At 43.0% G+C, this 21,064-nt stretch overlaps 1 protein-coding gene across 1 annotated transcript; it reads left to right on the top strand.

Annotated features, from left to right (window-relative positions):
* The first annotated feature begins 304 nt into the window (after positions 1 to 304).
* LOC138249259 (putative gastrointestinal growth factor xP1) lies at positions 305 to 11,519 on the top strand. The gene is made up of 3 exons (XM_069203229.1): positions 305 to 433; positions 8,400 to 8,546; positions 11,308 to 11,519. The coding sequence occupies exons 1-3, from the start codon at positions 352 to 354 to the stop codon at positions 11,319 to 11,321; spliced, it is 243 nt and encodes an 80-aa protein (XP_069059330.1). The 5' UTR covers positions 305 to 351; the 3' UTR covers positions 11,322 to 11,519.
* Positions 11,520 to 21,064: the final 9,545 nt, after the last annotated feature.

Raw genomic sequence — 21,064 nt, 5'->3', positions numbered from 1 at the left:
TTCAGAACAGGTCATGACGGATCTGGCAGGTTTGGGCGATCACTGATAGGATATTGAGTCATGCCAGATCGGGTTTAGTGACTCAAAGTACCACATCTCAGACCTATCTGCCTCGCCCAATGAGCCAAAGCCAAGCTGAACACAAGCCAAGTTCTCTATCAGTGTCAGGGCCAGCACAGCATTGCTAGATGCGCCCATTCACCAGGAGAAAAAAAACTCACACCAAGTAAATGTTATCTGAAACGTTTGAGCAAACACCGGCCAAATATATAAAATGAACTCCTTCTGGGCTGGTTCATTCTAGACTCAACATCTCTCTCTAGACCCGACAGCAGAGACGTGGGCCGTGCCATGGAATACAAGATGCTGTGCTTGGTGGCTGTGGCCCTCCTCCTGGGCCTCAGCAGCTCGGCGGAAGGACAGGCGGCACTAAGTGAGTCCTCAGTTCTGTGGTCATGCTTCATCTGCAGTAGTTTGTATGTGCGCTCTGGCATGTATTATGTGAGACTGATGTTTCCATTCATTTCTTCTTCCAAAGTGTTACAATGTTGTCTTTAAGTACAAAATACTTCTCACGTCTCATCATGGTGATCTTCCATATCACGTAAAAAGTGGAAACACTATAATCTGGGCAACACACCGTAGGGTGACCACCCGTCCGTAAATTTCACGGACTGTCCGTAATTTAGCCCTGCTGTCCGTAATGAAAGCTTAAACGGACGGCATTTGTCCGTAATTTTAGCCTTTCACCTAAAGGGCAACGGAGGCAGGGCGAAATTACTGGCAGAGGAGTTTCCCCAGCTGGGCTGGAAGGCAGGGGGTCTCCTGTGCTCTGAGGGAGGGAGGGGCAGACAGATAAGAAAAGGCCTTCTTGCCAGGGGGTCTCCTTCCCTAAAGACATGCAAATGTGGGCAACTGGTAAATCTGCAAATACAAAGGGGCTTGAAAACCTGCATTGACTTTACTAAAAGATGTCACTTGAAGTTTTCTGGTGGCAAAGATATTTCTTTCAGAGAGGTATTGTAATGGTGTTCCAAGGTGAGCTGTGGAGTGTGTGGTTTTAATGGAGTGTTATACATTTTTTTATCACTAGGTATAAACTGTATATTATTCAAATGTGTATTTGAGAAGCACTTTTTTTTTATTTAACCGAAATGTATTTGCGCATTTTGTAGCAGCCTTTATTATGATGTAATTGTATTTTTCACAGTTCTTTTAGGTACCTCGGTACCTCATAGTACTAACAAACAATGGCAAAGCCAATAGGTCTCATCTACGAAAGAGTTATTGGCTTTGCTAATGTGTTTTAGCCATGTTATACACCAGAGTAGCTGCTGTTCAGCATGGCTTAAAGCTAGTGGCATAGTAGTGTGGAGTGGAGTAGAGTAGCATAGGAGCAGTGGCGTAGAGCCCAGTGGTGCAAAGTACAGTGCAGTGGGGTACAGTGCAGTTGTTTAGAGTGTGTTAGCGTAGAGTGCAGTGGCATGGAGTGGCATGGGACAGAGTAGAGTGGCATAGAGTGCAGTGGAGTAGAGTGGCATACAATAGAGCAGCAGAGAGAGCAGTAGTGTAGAGTGGTGCAGTGGCATAGATTGCAGAGTAGACTCACATTGCAGGGAGTGCAGTGGTGTAGTGTAGAGTGGTGTAGAGTAGGGCAAAGTGCTGTAGAGTGGAGTGATGCAGAGTAGAGTGGCATAGAGTGCAGTGGCATAGAATGCAGTAGTACATAGTACATTGGTGTATAGTACGGTGGTGGAGAGTGCAACACTGCAGAGTAGAGTGTCAGTGCAGTGATGTAGAGTGGAGTAGAGTGGCACAGAGCAGTGGCGTAGAGTACAGTGGTACAAAATAGAGGGCAGTGGCGTACAGTGCAGTTGTTTAGAGTGCATTGGCGCAGAGTGCAGTGGCATAGAGTGGCATGGGGTAGAGTTACATAGAGTGCAGTGGAGTAGAGTGGCATACAATAGAGTAGCAGAGAGTGCAGTAATGCAGAGTGGTGCAGTGTCATAGAGTGCAGAGTAGACTCATGTGTCATAGAGTGTAGTGGTGTAGAGTGGCGCAGAGTGGAGTATTGTAGAGTGGTGTAGAATATAGTGCCTAGAGTGCAGTGGCATAGAGTAGAGTGGTGTAGAGTGCAGAGTTGCAGAGTAGAGTGTCAGTGCAGTGGTGTAGAGTGGTAAAGAGAACAGTGGCATAGAGTACAGTGGTGCAGAGTAAAGGGCAGTTTTTTAGAGTGCACTGGTGTAGAGTGCAGTTGCATAGAGTGGCATTGGGCAGAGTAGAGTGGCATAGAATGCAGTGGAATAGAGTATATTGGTGCAAAATGCAGTAGTACAGGGCAGAGTGGTGTAGAGTATAGTGACGCCCAGAGCAGTGTTGCAGAGTGTCAGCTTGCAGTGGTGTAGAGTGAATTGAACTAGAGTGCAGTGGTCAGAGTGGTATAGAGTACAGTGGCGTAGAATAGATTGTTTCAGAGTAGAGTGCAGTTGCATAGAGTGGAGAGGTGCAGGGTAGAGTGCAGTGGCATAGAGTGCAGTGGCATAAAGTAGATTATTTCACAGTAGAGTGAGGTGGCCTAGAGTGGAGAAGTGCAGGTTAGAGTGGAGTTGCATAGAGTGTGATGGCATAGAGTAAAGTAGTGTAGAGTGCCATGGCATAGAGTGCAGAGGTGCAGAGAAGATTAGAATGATTTACAGTGTATTGATGTAGAGTGCAGGGGCATAGAGCTGAGTATTACAGAGTAAAGTGCATTAGCATGGAGTGTATTAGCTTAGAGTGCAGTGGCGTACAGTGCAGCGTTGCAGAGTGGCAGAGACTGGAGTTGTGCGGATTAGATTGGTGTTGCCTAGACTGGAGTGGTATGGAGTGCAGACGAGCAGAGCGCAGTTGTGTAGAGAGGCGCAAAGTGCGGTGGCTTAGAGTAGAGTAGTACAGAGTAGAGTAGAGAGGCATAGTGTGAAGTAGCATAGAGAGCAGTGGCATAATGTGGAGTGGTTCCGAATGGAGAAGAGAACAGTGGCATGGAGTGGCGTAAAGTGGAGTGATACAGAGTAGGGTGCAATTCTGATATATTCTGAAGTCTATTTAAATGTTCTCATGTGATAGAAAAAACTCTTTCCTAACCCCAGTATCCAGCAAGATTGTTGCATAAATCCTCTCACTTTGAAGTCAGAGAAAGGAAAGTAAACACTAAGTTCCCACCGAAGACAGAGCCTGACATTTAGACTTTGTTCTTTGAATGCACAGCAAATATAAGATAAGAACAAGATTTACAGGCCTGTTTACAGAAAGGGAGCACTTTGCAGGATACTGTAAATAAGGTTTTGGCAAGGGAAGGGATGAATTCAAGCTGTATAGCCTAAAACAAATAAAGCCAGCAAATTGAAAGCAACAAATTGTGAGTTACAAACCACAAGGCCAATGGCAAGCAACGGGCAGAATGCATTCACAAGGAAGCACTATGAATTTACTTAAAGTGACAGCTGTGGGATACTTTGTGGGGAAAGTCCAGTATTTTAGTCCATATCTTGCAGAGGTTTGGCTACATCAATCACCCAGGTAGTATGACAAGAAGACCTGGAGTGGTTTCCATGTTGCAGGATAGGTCTGTACACCCATTCTATCAGTTTGCCACCATTTCCTATGGTACAGAGCTTCTGGCACATCTCTTGTAGGGTTAGTGCTAGGTAGCAGACATGAAATAGGGCATTTAATGATTATTTAAGGTGGTTGTAAGTAAGGAGTTGACCGGGGTGAAGATGGTAGTCTGCCACAGGGGTTTGGAAATTTAGTAGCTCACTGTTCAGAAACAAAGTCCCCAATTTTAAGACACCTGCAACATGCCACTGATGGAGTTGCTCTGAGCACAGCCATCCTGTGCAAGTGGGAAGGCTTAGCAAAGGTAGTGCAGGAGCATAGGGTTTCTTCGTGTCAGTGAGTTTACAGGTTCTGGCAAGGCAAGAGAAAGCCATGCATGATAACCCCGGATGGTGATCCATAGAATGGTCAGTAGGAAACGATAAGCAATGCATTAAGCCTTCCTTAAAAGTCTTTACTGGTAAACCCCATCTCATGCAGGGAGGTGGGCAGAAAGCCAGTGAGCCACCCATTGGACATCTGCAGCTGAATAAAAGCATTCTAAGTCCAGAAGATCTAATCCACCCACAGTCACAGTTAGCTTTAGAGTGGAAAGAGCTCCCGATGGCGCTGCAGTGACCAAATCAGATGTGTGGTCTGTCTGAAGAAGGAATGAAGGACGAGCAGGGGAAGGTTTGCAAAATAATACTATCAATGGGGTAGCACACCATCTTCGCTAGTGCCACATGGCCTCTACAGAAAGCAGAAGAGAAGACCAAAAAGCAAACTGGGCTTGGAGGGACCGTTCGCTCTGCCGAGATTTTCATCCTGGAAATCAGTGTAAGAATGGTAGATATTAATCACTAGGTATCAAAAGGTAACTGGTTCCCAGTTCAATCTGAGATCTAATTGTGTATGAAGGCGAAAACAGTGCCATATGTTAAAGAAACACTAATTAAATTTTAAAATTTGTAAATTTTGTTTGTGCAATTTACATCCCAAATATTTTGAAGATTCTATGTGTACTTGACACTTTGGGATAACCCAGATCTCTAGTTTGGCTTTTGCTCAATTTCAAAACCATATAAAGACATGGACTAAGCGGGCAATTGCCTTCCACAACCTTGCAAGGGGTCTGGCCCCTGCTCACCCTTCACAAGCACTAACAGCGAACCATTGCACCAGAAGAGTTTGCCAAGGTGGATGGGTGTTGATTTTTCAACCACGTGACAGTGGCCCCTTCTGTTTCGCTCCTGTGTGCAGACAACTCCCCAGGTGCCCAATACCTTCAAATAGTCTTGGAGGACCCATCTTGTCTGATTTTAGGAATTGTCCCACCTTGTTCTTCTCTTCTTTATTTATCCAGTTGTTAGCGACAACCCTTTGAATTACTTGCTGTGGATCTCCCATTTGATCTCGATTTCATCCTACTCTTTTATTATCTTTGATTGGTAGTCCGGGCTCCCATTTCTGAGATAAATGTAGAGTCCCAAACATACACTCTAGTGCAGTGAGACTACAGACAAGTTATGGGTACATCACATCCTGTCATTAGGTGTGAGACTGTCACCCACACCAGACGCCCTGTCTCTTTAAAAATAATTAGGTTGAAAGTCCATGGGCGGTTGGGGTAAGGCAGATGTTTTTGTTCAATTTGTTTAAACTAGCATAAGGTTAATTACCTTAATGTTTCCCAAACTGTTTGCCAGGGGTTTTGAAATGTTCAGAAACATAATCAAAATGTTGCTGTTACTTTCTCTTCAGGAAAGATCGGGTAGATTTGGGTAGGGGATATGGCCTTGCCGTGAAGGGCATTAATTTACTACTGAACAAGGACGTAATGTGACACCTGAATGTAGCACACCAGGAGGCAATCACAAAAGGTCCACAGTGAATAAATAGTGCTATGTTATGTCACTTTATTTTTTAACTGTGCCAGGCAGTGGACAACTTAACTTTTTGCCCTGGTCCTTAAAGCTTCTGCTATCCTGCAGTTCTACCATAATCCCTTCTTGAAATAAGAAGGTATTTTGACAAAAATTCTTCGGCGCATATTTATACTTTTTTAGCACAGCATTTGCTTCATTTTTTTATGCTAAAGTGGCGTAAACTTACAAAATACAATTGTATTGCATGGGCCTTAGTTCTAACAATCTTAGGCCTATATTTATACTTTTTTAGTGCCGCATTTGTGCTGCCGCTTTTTAATGCAAAAGCGGCGCAAATTTACAAAATACAATTGTATTTTGTAGGTTTGCGCTGCTTTTGCGTAAAAAAATTACACAAATGTGGCGCTAAAAAGTATAAATATGGGCCTTAATTAATTTTTTGCCCCTTGAAAGTTTATGAAATGGGATCCTAGGACCAGCTCATTAGCGCCAGAACGCCATTTGTGATATCAGCTCACACTTTATAATTTCTTTTAATTCATTTCTCCTTCAGTTCCACACCTTGGCTCTGTATATTAAGGCTGAGTGCTGTCATCTGTGTGAAACCTACAAGCCATCACTTCGAATCTTGGAAGGGGAAACTCAGCTTTCTGTCCTGACTGAATCAGCTGATATTTACAACGCTTAGAAATGGCAATCATGCACTATGAATAAAGGCGTTCTTACTATTAATGTCCTCAACATGCAAAGTTGTTATACTGAATCAAGTGTCATGAAATGTGACAAGTGGCAAATGTCACCTCTCCCAATATAACAGTGACATTCTGGAATAACGCTATATGCTGTCACTGAGAAGACCTAAAAGCAAGCAACCATCTTACCCACATAAACTGGAGTATCAGACTTTTCTTATGCTTCCAGTAATTGACCTGTTCTACTGGTGTAAGCTTCTTCACAGCAAGAATGACCAACCCTTCTCAGTGTGACTTCCCAAAGGGTAATGTGGTAATCGAAAGATTTTCTTATTTGATCGCCGGGTGAGGGTCACTCGCTTTTTGAAAATCAGAATGATTGCGCATAAAACATCAATTATAGAGAGCAGAACTAGAAATTGATAGGTTGGTCTTAATGTTGGTGCGCATGTCCCTCAGCTAGCCTAGTGAGCTTGAGGACATATTTATAAGCCCTGTTGCATCGCTCTTGCACCACGCAATGAGTTGAATTCACTGACTGTATGTCTGCGACGTATACAACACAAACCTAGCTATATAATACGAAAGTAATTGTATGATGGGCAGGGGCTACCCTGACACTACTCAAATGACACATGGGTGAATACACCTCTCCATAATGCAGTTGTTTAAAATTCTACCACTCAAGACTTGAATTCTAGTCTTGTCACAGGAAAAGGTATTATTATATTCAGAAAAAATACAGGCATACATTCTGAATGTGTTCAAACTAGCAGAAGGTGCACAGATTCTTAGGAACTGAACACTTGCACTCAAAGGTTGCCACATTGTTTACACTTACAATATATTTTACAGCTGTTCCATTTAATGAACCTCAAACCATCAAAATGCAAGTGATAGCAGAAGTGACATCACATGCCCTTTAGCCTCACCATGACATCACAGGTTTGACCCATTTTTCATTCTTTTGGGCATATATACAAGAAAGTGGTGCATTGGTCCTGATGAGCCACTTTTCGTGTGTGTCTCTGCCCCCCCCCTAAAGAAACCATGGTGGTCGTTGCCACAACAGCATCAAAACGTTTGATGCTATTGTGGCGCTTTCCTGCACTAGCGCCAAAAAGGTTGGCGCTAGTGCAGTAAAGCACAGGGAGTCCTATAGGCCAATACATAAATGTGACTTTAAGACCTGCCTTTGGTAGGCATTAAAAATAGCGGAAAAAATTGCACAGTGAAATCTTGTAAATTTCACTGCGCCATTTTTTCAGGCCTCCCTGCAGGGGAATGCTCCTCTTGCATACATTATGCCTGTCACAGGTATAATGTGGCACAAGGGGTTGCAAAGTGGCACAATGTATGCATTGCGCCTCTTTGTAAATATGGTGTGGGGGAATGGATTACATAGCGCCACCATAGCGTAAAGAAAAATGACACTAAGGCGGCGCTAAGAGGCGCTAGGGACTGTAAATCTTTCCCTTAGTCTCTCAACTACCTCATATTGTCTACTCAGGGCTTGAGCTAACAAAAGGAGGTGGAATAAACGGAAAGTAAAAAGAGGTCCAAAATCTGGTTTACATTCTAATCCTGCCTCACTTTGCCTTCTTGACCTCTGAGACCGGGTGTTCACAAAGGCTGTGGTGGTGGGAACAAGGGGGCTGGCAACTGCTGCACTTGGCTTGCTCTAACTGATAAATATTTTGTATTTCTACTTTCGATGAATATCTTTAATAATCTATCAATATTGAGGGACAAAGTATTGGGAGAGCAAATGCATATATTTAAGCTGAGCTGCCGACTTTGGAGCTGGGGAACCAGGTTCCAGTCTCGACATCGGCTCAACATCCTGTGATTGTGGGGCAATCACTTAACCTCCCCTACCAAAAATGAATGTGTCCTTGTGCAACGTAACTGGTGCTCATGTAAAGTGCTCCAATATCTTCAGGTCGAATTCGCTCTATATAAAACTGAAAAAAGTACTATTAATTCCTACTCTGTGTACCTTAAAGTTCTGTAAATCACCAAGGAACACAGGCATGGAGTTAAGTAAACCTCTGCTTACCTATACATGCTGACCTTGCTACATTGTGGTCATCAATATTTTGTTCACAATATTCTGTTCGCTGGATATACTGATGTCGATGTTAAGGTGGAATAACTTGTGTAACAATGTAATTAATTTGAATAAATATATAGTAATTGACAATAAGACGGTGAATGAAACTATACGTCTTCTAACACACAGCTGAAGCCCAGTGTGCAGTCCCTAAAGGAGCAAGGTTCAACTGCGGCCAACCAGGTGTCACACCTGCTGAATGCTACAACAAAGGCTGCTGTTACGACTCAAGCACCCCTGATGCAATCTGGTGCTTTTACCCACGCCCTGAAGAAGGTAATGTCATTCCAGGGTCAAAACGTTACATTTATTGGCGCTATAACACTCCCAAGCTGGCCCCTGACTAGCCACCCAAGTGAGAGGCTGAGCTTACATTGAAATATTTTATCACTCTGCAAATATGGGTGTGAGGTTTTAGTAAGCCTTAGATACAGAGTAACAGTTTAGTAGTTCAGAAAAGACGCAGCCAAAACCACATAAAAAGTTTAAGGTTCAAGGGAGGCGAAACTCACAGAAAAAAACTCCTCCGTGCAAATCCCAAGCCCGCCAGATCAGATCATCAGTAATTTCAAAGCATTGTCCTGTAATCCGTATATTAGATAATAACACTCTTTGTTGAGGTTCAGGGCTCAAGAAAGGTGATCCAGGAGTAGTTTGCATCACTCACCTATGCGAGGAGATGTATTGTTGCTAGCAAATTTTGCAATGTACAAAATTCAAATCCCAACGGGGAAGTTTTGCATAGCTGACAAAATTCAGGAAACTGTGAAGAATAAACCCGGAAAACGTATGCTTTTAAATATTTTTTCTATACCCTCACATATTTTATGGAACTTTTGACATGCTTTATGCAGGTGGCGAACTAGGTGAGGTTTTAAAATCTCTTCACAATGTTGATGACATGCAAGATTATTTTGAGAAAAATAAAAAACACACAGGGCCGTACTTATACGGCCCTAGCGCCATAGGAGCCGTATTTTTTTGTGGCTTAACGCCACCCTGTAAATACGGCCCCTTACCATGCACCACTGTGCGTGGAAGGGGCGTGCAATGGGTGTTGCTGTGGGCATGCTACAGCAACACCCATTGCGTTTTGATGCTGCCTCAGATTTATGAAATCACGTAAACCTGAGGCAGCTCCACAATCTAATGCCACCCCCAGGGGTGGCGTTAGCAGGGCGCAGAGAGAGGGAATACTTTTATTCCTCCTTGTTTTTTGCTTTTTCTACGCGTGCTGCATTCCGCCGCTCGCATAGAAAAAGCAAAATGCCAGAAATGATTGTTTATGTGCGGGAAGGTGTACCTTCCTCCACATAAACAATCATTTGAAAATGACGCTTTGACACTTCTGTGTGTGCTGCATTGTGCAGCACACACAGAAGTGGCAAAGCGCCATTAGTGATTGCTTATGTGCAGGAAGGGACATCTTCCCGCACATAAACAATCACACCCCTCAACAGAGACATGCAAGCGTGCCTGTGTTGGTGCTGGCAGCTACATTTAGCACCAGCACAGGGGGAAACACAGGGGTGCGCCGTATTCCCTTAAATACGGTGCATCCCTGCAATTTTGGCACAGCACCGCGCTGCACCACTTTTCTTTAAATCTGACCCTTAGTTACTATACAGAGAACGCCTGCGTTATCCACAGAACTAGTGGTAAAATCAGAGGCAATCAGTTTTTTTTGCCAGTTTCTAAAACTGTACGTATTAGAAAGTGAACGCAAATATGCTGGTGGTAGAAGCACTGAATGCAGAAGTTGCAAATATGTGAGCAAAATATTTGCAAAAATAGTTTTTCTCAGTTTTGCTCTTTCTTTACAAAAAAATCTAAATAAACCGCAAAAGAACCATATATGTTATTATTTGACCTAGAAAGTTTAATTAATGTTTAAATAATGCCATATTGTATTCATATTATCAATAAAGTTAACACAGAATTGCTTCTCGCTCGGGGTTATGAATCAAGCAGCTGTCAAATGGCTACTGATAGTGCCCTGTGCAGTCAGCTGTAATGCCTTAATATGTTTACTAGGGATTTTAAGCTGACATCTTCAAACTCAGAATATTTGAATTATAAAGTGTAAGAGCGTTTTATGATTCACGGTTCTTTTTTTAATTTAGTGATCTATACTTGTAACAGCTCATCGTCCTAGCCTACTCGAACATCTACGTTACCCTCTGCAGGAGTTAACGTTTTTCATCTGCTGAGCCACAATACTAAATATCCAATGAATATAAAATGAATTCCAAGCCAATGCAGAGTTTTAGGCAAGGGTGAACTTCCCCCACAATAACTCGTGAGTATTAATGGGATTACGCTGAAATAATCTGGATGTCAGCGGGTATTGGTCCATTTCTGCTCTGTAATCCAGACGTCTTAAATAAAACAAGGATTTGCAATGCAATGGGTCTCGCGTTTGCTCGAGTTAGAGCAATTAGCGTTGTAAATTCCTAACTGGACTTTTCTTGCCAAATAAATTGAAAATGAAAAATAAAACAGTTGACCTAAGCAAGTCCATTCAAAGCGCCACAGCCGCCATTAGCATGAGCGAGAAGGAGAGAGACAAAAGGAAAGAGAAGTTCGCTCGCAGTCAAACCTATCAGCCAAAAGTGCAATTATCCATGTAACAGGGTCGATGGCCAGGCCGGAAACAAAACTGCCCCAAGGAGGGACAAACGTGAAGCATTTACCAATGATAACTAAGGATTTTTGAAAGGTAAGCCCATGAACAAGTGATAGTGATGGGCGTGCGGTGGGCGTGGTTAAAAGGCCACAGATAGATTACAACACATCAGAGCACTTGCGTGCTCTACCTGAAAAGCTGCCTCTTGCAGGTGTCTGCCCCCACCTGCATGGCTGTGAAATGAATAAACATTTCTCTCTGCTCAGCCCAAACCCTCAAAAAGTTTTATGGTTTCAACAAACACCAAAGGGCCTCTGCATGTGCATGAGTGTATGTTACGGCTGTTTTGCCAATATAGTTTTCAAACCAGTGGAATGCAACTTGGTAATTTTGTGTTTGCTTTTTTTGCAGAATGCCTCTTGTAAATCGACTCTGCTGAAGGAACCCAAATGGAACAGGCCACGACCACGAACATCCAGTCCCCTCACATATCTTTGTACAGTCCTGAACTTTACCTGATAGTTGATGCTTTCTCAATTGAAAAGCTTCTTTTTTCATGCCACGCTTTACTATGGCTTCAATATGTTTGATATTTGACCAGGCACTTGTCTTATTTAAATAAAACACAATACAAAAACCTAATTATATGTCATGAACTCAGAGTATGTGCAAACATAATGCAAATACATAACAGAGCTGGCATTTCTTACAGGGCAGCTGTTGCTGGGCATTTACTGGTATTTTTGGAATGTTGCTGCACAGGTCAGGTAGCAAGGAAGACTTGGACTCTGACTGCTCACTTACAACACGTGCACTTTTTCTGATAAATTACTAGGGCCAGATTTACAAGGCCCCAGAGCCTCCTTGTGCCACATTAGCGCCATTTTTTTTAATGCTACAGTGAATCAAAGAGGCAATTTTCACCACCCCATATTTACAAAGTGGCACAATGCATGCATTATGCCACTTTGTGAACCCTAGCACCAAATTATGCCTGCGTCAGGCAGAATGTTTACATGGGGGGCGTTCCAGCGTGAGGAGGCCTATAAAAATGGCGCCGTGCAAGCTACAAGATTTCACTGGGCCATTTTTGGCATCATTTTTAACGCCTGCTCGGAGCAGGCGTTGAAATGACGCACCCATTGAAATCAATGGGTCTCTTTGCACTTTGCTACACTAGCGTCAGAATATTTGACACTAGTGTAGCAAAGCGCCACAATAGCGTCAAACATTTTGACACTATTTTTCTAATGACTGCCATGGTGCGCTGTATTGTAAACACGGCGCACACCTGGTGTCATTAGGTGGGGCAATGGTGACGCAAGAAAAGTGGCGCATCAATACTGATGCACCACTTTCTTGTAAATCTGGTTCACAATACTCTGAAATAACTACAAAGCACACCACAGCACCCTAGAACACTACCTGAAAAATAAATAAATACTCAGGGAAACCACCAGCTACCTCTGGCTCTTTCATTTCCTTGGCACTGCTAGAGTCCTACTCCGTGGGTATCAGGGGTCTTCAAGGTGGAGGAAGGAACCGGGCATTAGTAGCTTTTTACTTAATGCAATTTCCACTGCTTGCACTCCCCCAGACTCTCAACAGCAAATATGAGTGTTGATGTTGACCAGTTCATGATGTCATTTTTTTGACATTTGCCATTTTGTTCAATCATGATCCATACATTTTTGTGCACAATTGTAGTTGCATCTTTGCACATTTGCAATGGCTGGTTGATTCACAAATGTGAAAGTGAAATTGTGCATGGTGAACTTCAGCATATTTTGTGCTTGTTTTCAACACTTACCTATTCGTAAAATTCTTCCTGCGGTTGTGTACTTCTATATAAGCTTCATTACTTTATTAGTGTTAGAAATTGGGGCTGTAGTTGGCAGAGGTATACACCCTTGTCCAAATAGGGTCCACAATCCTAGACGGGGTACTTCACAACAAAATCCAAATTATCCTGTACTCACTGTCTGGTAGCTTGGAACAGAGCAGGCAGGCTTAACTTAGAAGGCAATGTATAAAATATTTTTGCAATAACTCATACAGTAACACAGTGAAAATCACAACAAAAAGTACTCCACACGAGTTTAGGAAAATAGCTAATATTTATCTGAATAAACTAAGATCAAATGAGAAAAATCCAAAATGGAAAAGTCAAGATAACACTTTTTAAAGATTCAAAATAGTCTCAATCCTTAAGAATCAGTGGTTGTATCCTTTTAACACACAGTACCTGGGATACGTAAAAAATAATGATGCATGGCTACTGCAGATGAGATGCGCCCAAAAATATGACCTTGCATCGGATTTTCTGGAATAGCATAGAAGATTCGTGGTTTCTTTCCATGCTGCAAGGTGATGCGTTGATTTCCAGGAGCGCAGCCTTGGTTCCTCAATGCGATGTGGGGATATTTTGATGCCCAGGGATGATGTGTTGAATCCTTGACCCTCTGGTAAAAGGAGTAGGTGTGTGTCCATCTGGTAGGCGATGTGGTGAGTTTTCAGCCGCAAGGCAGGTGCTGCGTCGATTTCTGCAGGTGTTGCACTGATTTTCCAACACACAGGGATTTTCTTCTCTGGGGTGAAGTCTTTGTGGCCGTGAGACTTCAGAACAGGAGGCAAGCTCAATCCAAACTCTTGGAGAGCACTTGTGGGGAATGCAGAGTCCTTCCAGCAGAGTCAGGTGGCAGCAGACAGCAGGGCAACAAGCAGGAGTCCTTCTCAGCAAAGCAGTACAGATGAGTCCCTTGGGCAGCCAGGCAGTCCTTCTGACACAGTATAGTTGTAGATCCAGAGGTTTCTGATTTGGTGGGGGCAGAGACCCAGAATATATATCCCAAAATGCCTTGGACGTGGGGGAAACTTCAAAGAGTAGTTTTAAAGTGTACAAAGTCCCCTTTCAGCCCAGTGGGTAGGGTTGTGTCTACAATGCTGAGTTTGTGATCAAAGAATCTAGCCAAGGGCTCAGAGCAAAATGGCCTGTGTAAGGTAAGGTGTTCTGTTTATCAGTGGATCTGAATTTTACTTGTGAAAGAAGATGATTTATCCTGTAAATCTAACAATTTTGATGTGTTTTATGACGAAGTGGAGGTGGTAAGGAAGCAACTGAACATAGAGCAAATGACAAAATGTAGGACCAGTGGCTGAACAAAATAATAGGAGAGGCCAAGGAAAAATTGTTCCAGGTGTTTACTTTGCTTGTGACTAGTGCATTATCAAAATCTTGACCATGTTTTCAGTCAGGTAGATGCCAATTCTGTAGGTGTAGGACAAATGGAAGTGGGCAGAGATGATTTTCATATGTGAAGAGGACTGAGCAAAGACATTGGATCTGAGAAAAGTTTACTAGTTGAAATTGCTTATCATTTTTCCTCAGTTTTCTGGTTTTACTTATGATTATTCCAGCGTCTTTTTTTTTTACCACAAATGGTTTTGCTGCCAACAGTCCTCAATTTCTCCTTCTACTTCTCTCACTATACTGCTGTGGTCCTACCCCACCGACCTCATCCCATGCTATGAATGCATAAATAACAGGAGTGCATAATCCACAGAATATATTTACTTTTGCTTTTCACTTTGCAGACTTCATCACACTCATAGAAATGGGTATCCAACCAAATTATTCTACATCACCTGCAGCCAAACAGATTCACTATTCCACCTTTGCCCACAGAATACTCTCTGGGTTATATTGGTATAATCAAGCCTTTTACTTGTACAGCCTTCTCCTGAATACCACATGTTCATCCATTATTTTAAATCACAATGTTACTATTTGCTATTATACTTGCTGATTGGGATCTGCCGATGCTTTAATGTGTGGATTTGTTAACATTCTTCACTTAACTAGTGTTGGTCCTTAATGCACTTTCCTTTAACATTATTCTACTCTTGCTTGGAACCTTCAAACTTTACTGTGTCCAACAGACCAAAGCACAGAAGCTCAACTCCCTGTTATTAATCCCCTCAGTTACCAAAATTGTCTGTTTACCAACTCAGGTATCAACACTCTGAATTCATTATTGGACATGCTACCTAGTTTTTCTCACTACTACAATTCAATATCTGTTTCTGTGTGCCCCTCCTCAAGCTGCCCAAAGCTCTTCCCACTCACATTTTTCTGGATACCTTTATTCATTTACCAATGTATTTGCTCCATTTTGCGAATTCTGACACCTTCACTTCTAAATTCTTTCAGCTGCAACACTGGCTATCCTCCCACTCGTACATTTAAGAGATTTCCATGATCTTCTTGACGCCCCCAACAACAAGCCATCATACTTCTGATCAATAATTCTTTGCCTGGCTATTTCTTCTTAATAATTGTTAGAAATGGGGTCTTTGGTTGACAGTTAGGTTACCCCCTGTTCAAGCAAGGACCATCACTCTAGTCAGGGTAAAAGAGAATCACCCTCAGATAACCCCTGCTTACCCCCTTGGTAGCTTGGCAGAGCAGTAGGCTTAACTTCAGAGTGCTAGGTGTAAAGTATTTGTACCAACACACACAGTAACTTAAAGAAAACACTACAAAATGACACAACACCAGTTTGGAAACATAGGAAATATTTATCTAAACAAAACAAGACCAAAACGACAAACATCCACCACACACAAGTCAAGTTATCAATAAAAATGCAAAAATAGTTTTTAAGTAGTTTTAAACACACACTGGCGCTGCCAGAGTGAAAATGTAGCTGGTGCACGTCAAAAATAACCCCACATGGGCGGGTGTGTGTCAACAATAACTCCGCACGGCAGTACGCGAGTCAAAAATCCGGCCGCACGATGATCCGAAAATCCCGCAGCGCAGGTTGTGATCTCCCAGCCTCCGTCAGCGATACTGCACGTTGTTTCTTCTGCTACGTGCGTAGATTCTTCGGTCGCGTTTCCTGCGAGCGTGGTTTCTCAGCTGCGGGGCCGGCGCTGCGCCGTTTTTTCAGCCGCAGATCGGATTTGCGTCAATCTTTTCCCCGCACGGCACTCTGTGCGTGGATTTTCTTGTCTTTAGGCTGCCAGCTTCTCCTTTCAGGGTCCCAGGAACTGGATGGTCACCACAAGGCAGAGTAGGAGTCTCTCCAGAGACTCCAGGTGCTAGCAGAGGGAAGTCTTTGCTGTCCCTGAGACTTCAAACAACAGGAGGCAAGCTCTAGATCAAGCCGTTGGAAATTTCTTCTCAAGATGGAAGGCACACAAAGTCCAGTCTTTGCCCTCTTACTCTGGCAGAAGCAGCAACTGCAGGATAGCTCCACAAAGCACAGTCACAGTCAGGGCAGCTCTTCTTCCTCAACTATTCAGCTCTTCTCCAGGCAGAGGTTCCTCTTGGTTCCAGAAGTGTTTCTAAAGTCTGTGGTTTTGTGTGGCCTTCTTATACCCAATTTCTCCTTTGAAGTAGGCCTACTTCAAAGTAAAGTCTCTTTGGAATGTGAAATCCTGCCTTGCCTAGGCCAGGCCCCAGACACTCACCAGGGAGATGGAGACTGCATTGTGTGAGGGCAGGCACAGCCCTTTCAGGTGTAAGTGACCACTCCTCCCCTCCCTCCTAGCACAGATGGCTCATCAGGATATGGAGGCTACACCCCAGCTCCCTTTGTGTCACTGTCTAGTGTGAGGTGCAACCAGCCCAAAAGTCAAACTGACCCAGACAGGGAATCCACAAACAGGCAGAGTCACAGAAATGGTATAAGCAAGAAAATGCCCACTTTCTAAAAGTGGCATTTTCAAACACACAATCTTAAAATCCACTTTACTAAAAGATGTATTTTTAAATTGTGAGCTCAGAGACCCCAAACTCCACATGTCCATCCGCTCCCAAAGGGAATCAACACTTTAACCAGATTTAAAGGTAGCCCCCATGTTATCCTATGAGAGGGACACGCCTTGCAACAGTGAAAAATGAATTTAGCAATATTTCACTGTCAGGACATATAAAACACATTACTATTATGGGGGTTATTACAACTTTGGAGGAGGTGTTAATCCGTCCCAAAAGTGACGGATATACCACCAGCCGTATTACGAGTCCATTATATCCTATGGAACTCGTAATACAGCTGGTGGTATATCTGTCACATTTGGGACGGATTAACACGTCCTCCAAAGTTGTAATAACCCTCTATATGTCCTACCTTAACCATACACTGCACCCTGCCCTTGGGGCTACCTAGGGCCTACCTTAGAGGTGTCTGACATGTAAGAAAAGGGAAGGTTTAGGCCTGGCAAGTGGGTACACTTGCCAAGTCGAATTTACAGTTAAAACTGCACACACAGACACTGCAGTGGCAGGTCTGAGACATCATTACAGAGCTACTTATGTGGGTGGCACAACCAGTGCTGCAGGCCCTCTAGTAGCATTTGATTTACAGGCCCTGGCACCTCTAGTGCACCTTACTAGGGACTTACTAGTAAATCAAATACGCCAATCATGAATAAACCAATCAACATTACAATTTACACAGAGAACATATGCACTTTAGCACTGGTTAGCAGTGGTAAAGGGCTCAGAGTTCAAAAGCCAACGACAACAGGTCAGAAAAAATAGGAGGCAGGAGGCAAAAAGACTGGGGATGACCCTGCATAAGCAAAAAAGTCCAACAATAATCGTCGCCGCCATCTAATCCTTTATCAGTCTCTCTTTACTACAGTCTTCTCTTCCTCTTCAATCATGATACCATACCTTTGACTCAGCATTTCTTGCTGCTTCGTATCTATTGTTTCTACCTGCTCAAACTACATTGTCTAGTTTTGCAACTCAAACAGCCTCTCTTTACTGATACCCATTTCCCTCATTTTGTCATATCCACCTATTTAGACTCAGTTAAAAATCCGTAAATTGACCCCCAAACCTTGATGATGTGATTGCCTCCAACACAAAGAGGAAGACAAACTTGCACCAGTGGAAACATGCAGGACACCAAGGGGCATATTTACGAGACCCTTGTGCAAAATGCCACGTTACTCTGAATGGGCTCATAGGTATGGAGCTAGGCAAGGCAGTGCAAATCTCTGTGTTGCCTTACTCTGCACTAGGGAGGCTTTCTATGGGCGTTGCAGTGGGTGTTCCCTCACAACACCCATGGATTTTGATGCATCCCCCAGATGTACAAGAATTTGTAAACATGGGGATGTGCCAAAACTTTAAGGACAAATATCACTATCTCTCCTCATTTTTACCTCTTTTTATGTGTGCTGCACAAAATCATGGTGCAAGGGTGCCTGCGTTAGCCAGCCAATTGTTTGCCAGTGCAGGGGGAAAGGACATGAATGAGGCGTATGCTATAAATGCAGCACATTCCTGCCCTTTCACTTTGACGCAGGGCAGCGCGGCTAGGTGACTTGCTGAGCTGCCTTGAACCAAATCCCCCGAAATATGTCCCCTGCTGTTTAAACATCGTAAACTAAGATGATATTTCCTGAAAGCCACTTACCAGTGGCTGAAGCCCCAGGCCTATGATCAGCCACCTTAGGATCTTGGTGTTTGAATTCAAAAGGTTCCGACTCTCATGCACAATCCAGAAACTTTAGCAATTATTATTGCTTATCAAAAGCCAACAGCATTAACATTCTGTTCTATACACCTAATACCTGTTTGTAGGATCAATCTACCTTATCAGCTGTATGCCAAATTACAAACTGACTGTGACTGTCAGTACACTCTCTCATGCCTCCTAACCGTAGACATATACAAGACCAGGAACACTAGAATATAGGTTCATGATGAAAGGAGGAATGGCTTTGATAAAAAATAATGTTGCTAAAAGCACTACTACTCTCGACATCCATCTCAACATACCATTCATGCGCATATTTGCCTTTTAGCCACAACCTCTCCCCAAGTCCACTTGCTTTACCCATGCCCAGCAGGCTCGGAGAGCAGAGCATAGCTTTTGGCCACATACAGACTGCACCCAGTCCTACTGATGACGCAGAAAAAAGAAGGACCAACATATATTCATATATCATGTAACCAAAATCGTATAATGTGGTGTGATTTTAGTAAAGAAAATAATGTATGTGGGAAATTGTGCCCTCGGAGTAGTTTGCCAATATCATAAACGAGCTTTATTAATCATGAAGAATTGAAAATTGTAGTAATCCGTCATAATTGCAAATGTGTGCCATGAAACTGTTTGTGCTTAGCTTAAATTTAGTAGAGGCTTTGGCCTAGTTGCCTGGTCTCAAATTCTAACTGCGTGGCTTTTCCTTGAACTAATAAAATGAATATTTTACTTTAAAGTTGTATTTATCCAGTAGAATGACTAACACACTTATCTCCAAGGATTCGTGCTAGGCAAGTTTCATCCCCTTTGAAGCAAGGTCAGTCTCTGCAGGTGCGGACAATAAGAGTACTGATATCGAAATAATTGGCAAACTTGTGTTTCAAGGCTCCAAGGACAATGTATGCATAAATGAGTACTAGGAGAAAGACATTTTCCATTGGTCAAATTGAAGCCACCCTATAAACCCTCCAATGGAAGACCCTGCAGAATTTGGAATGTTTCTTACTTAAACCCACTGAACAAAGAGAAGTCAACCATTTTCCTTGATGCCATCTTTGAAGCCAAATGCCAGACGCCATCTTGGACGACATCTTGATGCCCTTTTCTCCATTCCAGAGAAAGAGACTTTAAGAATTCTCACCCTAGAGACTTTAACTTTAATCTGCCCCGTCTTGCCCATGCAGTAACTTTGCCCCATTCTCCTTGCTGCTGCAAGGAAACTTGCCCTTAACTCTGCCCCTTTGACATCTGCCCCATGCTGATCGAACCGGTACCTGAAGGACGAAGATTTTCCTTGTATGCTGATTGTATTTGGTAATTATGAAAGGATAATTGTATAATGCATTGTGTTTTTCCTTTTAGGTACCAACTGCTATTTTGATAGAGCCCAAGCTAGAGGTTTTCCAAATTTGTGTTGACTAAATTCGTTTTGCATGAAACCCCACATGCCAATGCTAATTAGAGGTTAGTCGGGGTATTCACTAGACGCACCATGTTGAATTGAAATCTTGTTATGCTGACTGATGTATGAAATTAGTCAAATTCAGTTACTTATATAAGTGATTTGCATTGCTATAACCGAGTGCATTATAATACAGATTTTGCGTAGATTGCGTTTCACCCGCCGTTATGGACAGCTAGTAATGTTCGTATACATTTAGAATTTGGTTTTGAGACTTATATACATTGTGCTAGCTTTGTTAATATAGGGAAATAAACTCATTAACTTTTAATAAACTGGTGTGGTTATTCATGACTGAAAGGTCATGGTGCGCCGAAATACTAACTGTTATTGATTCCTAATGTGTTATTTTGATCTAGTGATAGAGTATTGGACAACGATTACAATAGTTATTAATTATTGATCTAAGTGATCCGACTGTTCTAAGATGAGGAGAGCCCAACTCGGCTAAAAGGTTCACCGACCTCCAACGTGTCCAGGTACAGGTAATTTATAAGGGCTGGACGTGTTATCACTACTTACAACACAATCCACTTTTATTGGTGGAAACTACTGGAGTGGTCCTAGAGAGCCCAAGTCTAAACTTGGCAGCTGCAAACTGCTGGGAAGGGTGACCTTACTTTTTGCAAGTCTTCCTGTAGGTCTGAGAATTATATCTTGGTTCTCCTTGTGCCACCAGGCAGTTGCCAGACTACCTACTTTTCCATCAACTGGAGTTTCTACCTGATTGAAACTGCTTCTGATGACAGTTACCCTTGAGAGACTGGGTTTTACTGTTAATGGAAACCCAGAGATGGCTGTTTAAAGGCCCATCATTCCGTTTTTATCAGTAACAATTCAGAGCATTCTTTCAATGAGTAATAATGGAATTCCATACTCCACCCCATCATTAAACAACTGGAGGTTTTGTCCATGTTGAAGTTTCATAGACACCATTTGTACCTTGAATTATTTTCCTCGTCCTGATGATGACTCCAGAAGGTTTTCGTGTGTCCACTGGCGCTTGCGGCCATAAAGACAATTAAATTAACACTCAGGGGGTCATTCTGACCCTGGCGGTAATTACCGCCATGGCGGAGGTCGGCGGTAGCACCGCCAACAGGCTGGCGGTGCACCGCTGGGCATTCTGACCGCGGCGGTTCAGCCGCGGCCAGAAACGGAAAGTCGGCGGTGTACCGCCGACTTCCCGCTGCCCTTG

Source organism: Pleurodeles waltl, chromosome 8, assembly GCF_031143425.1.
Source record: "Pleurodeles waltl isolate 20211129_DDA chromosome 8, aPleWal1.hap1.20221129, whole genome shotgun sequence".
NCBI lineage: Eukaryota > Metazoa > Chordata > Amphibia > Caudata > Salamandridae > Pleurodeles > Pleurodeles waltl.
The sequence above is the reverse complement of the archived record's forward strand: the minus strand, read 5'-3'. Positions and strand labels throughout refer to the sequence as shown.

What these genes read in the sequence shown, in the direction of transcription:
- LOC138249259 (XM_069203229.1), top strand. Translation starts at nt 352, where the DNA reads ATGGAATACAAGATGCTGTGCTTGGTGGCTGTGGCCCTCCTCCTGGGC. An exon ending in GGAAGGACAGGCGGCACTAA is followed by an intron (nt 434 to 8,399) that starts GTGAGTCCTCAG and finishes TCTAACACACAG; the next exon opens with CTGAAGCCCAGTGTGCAGTC.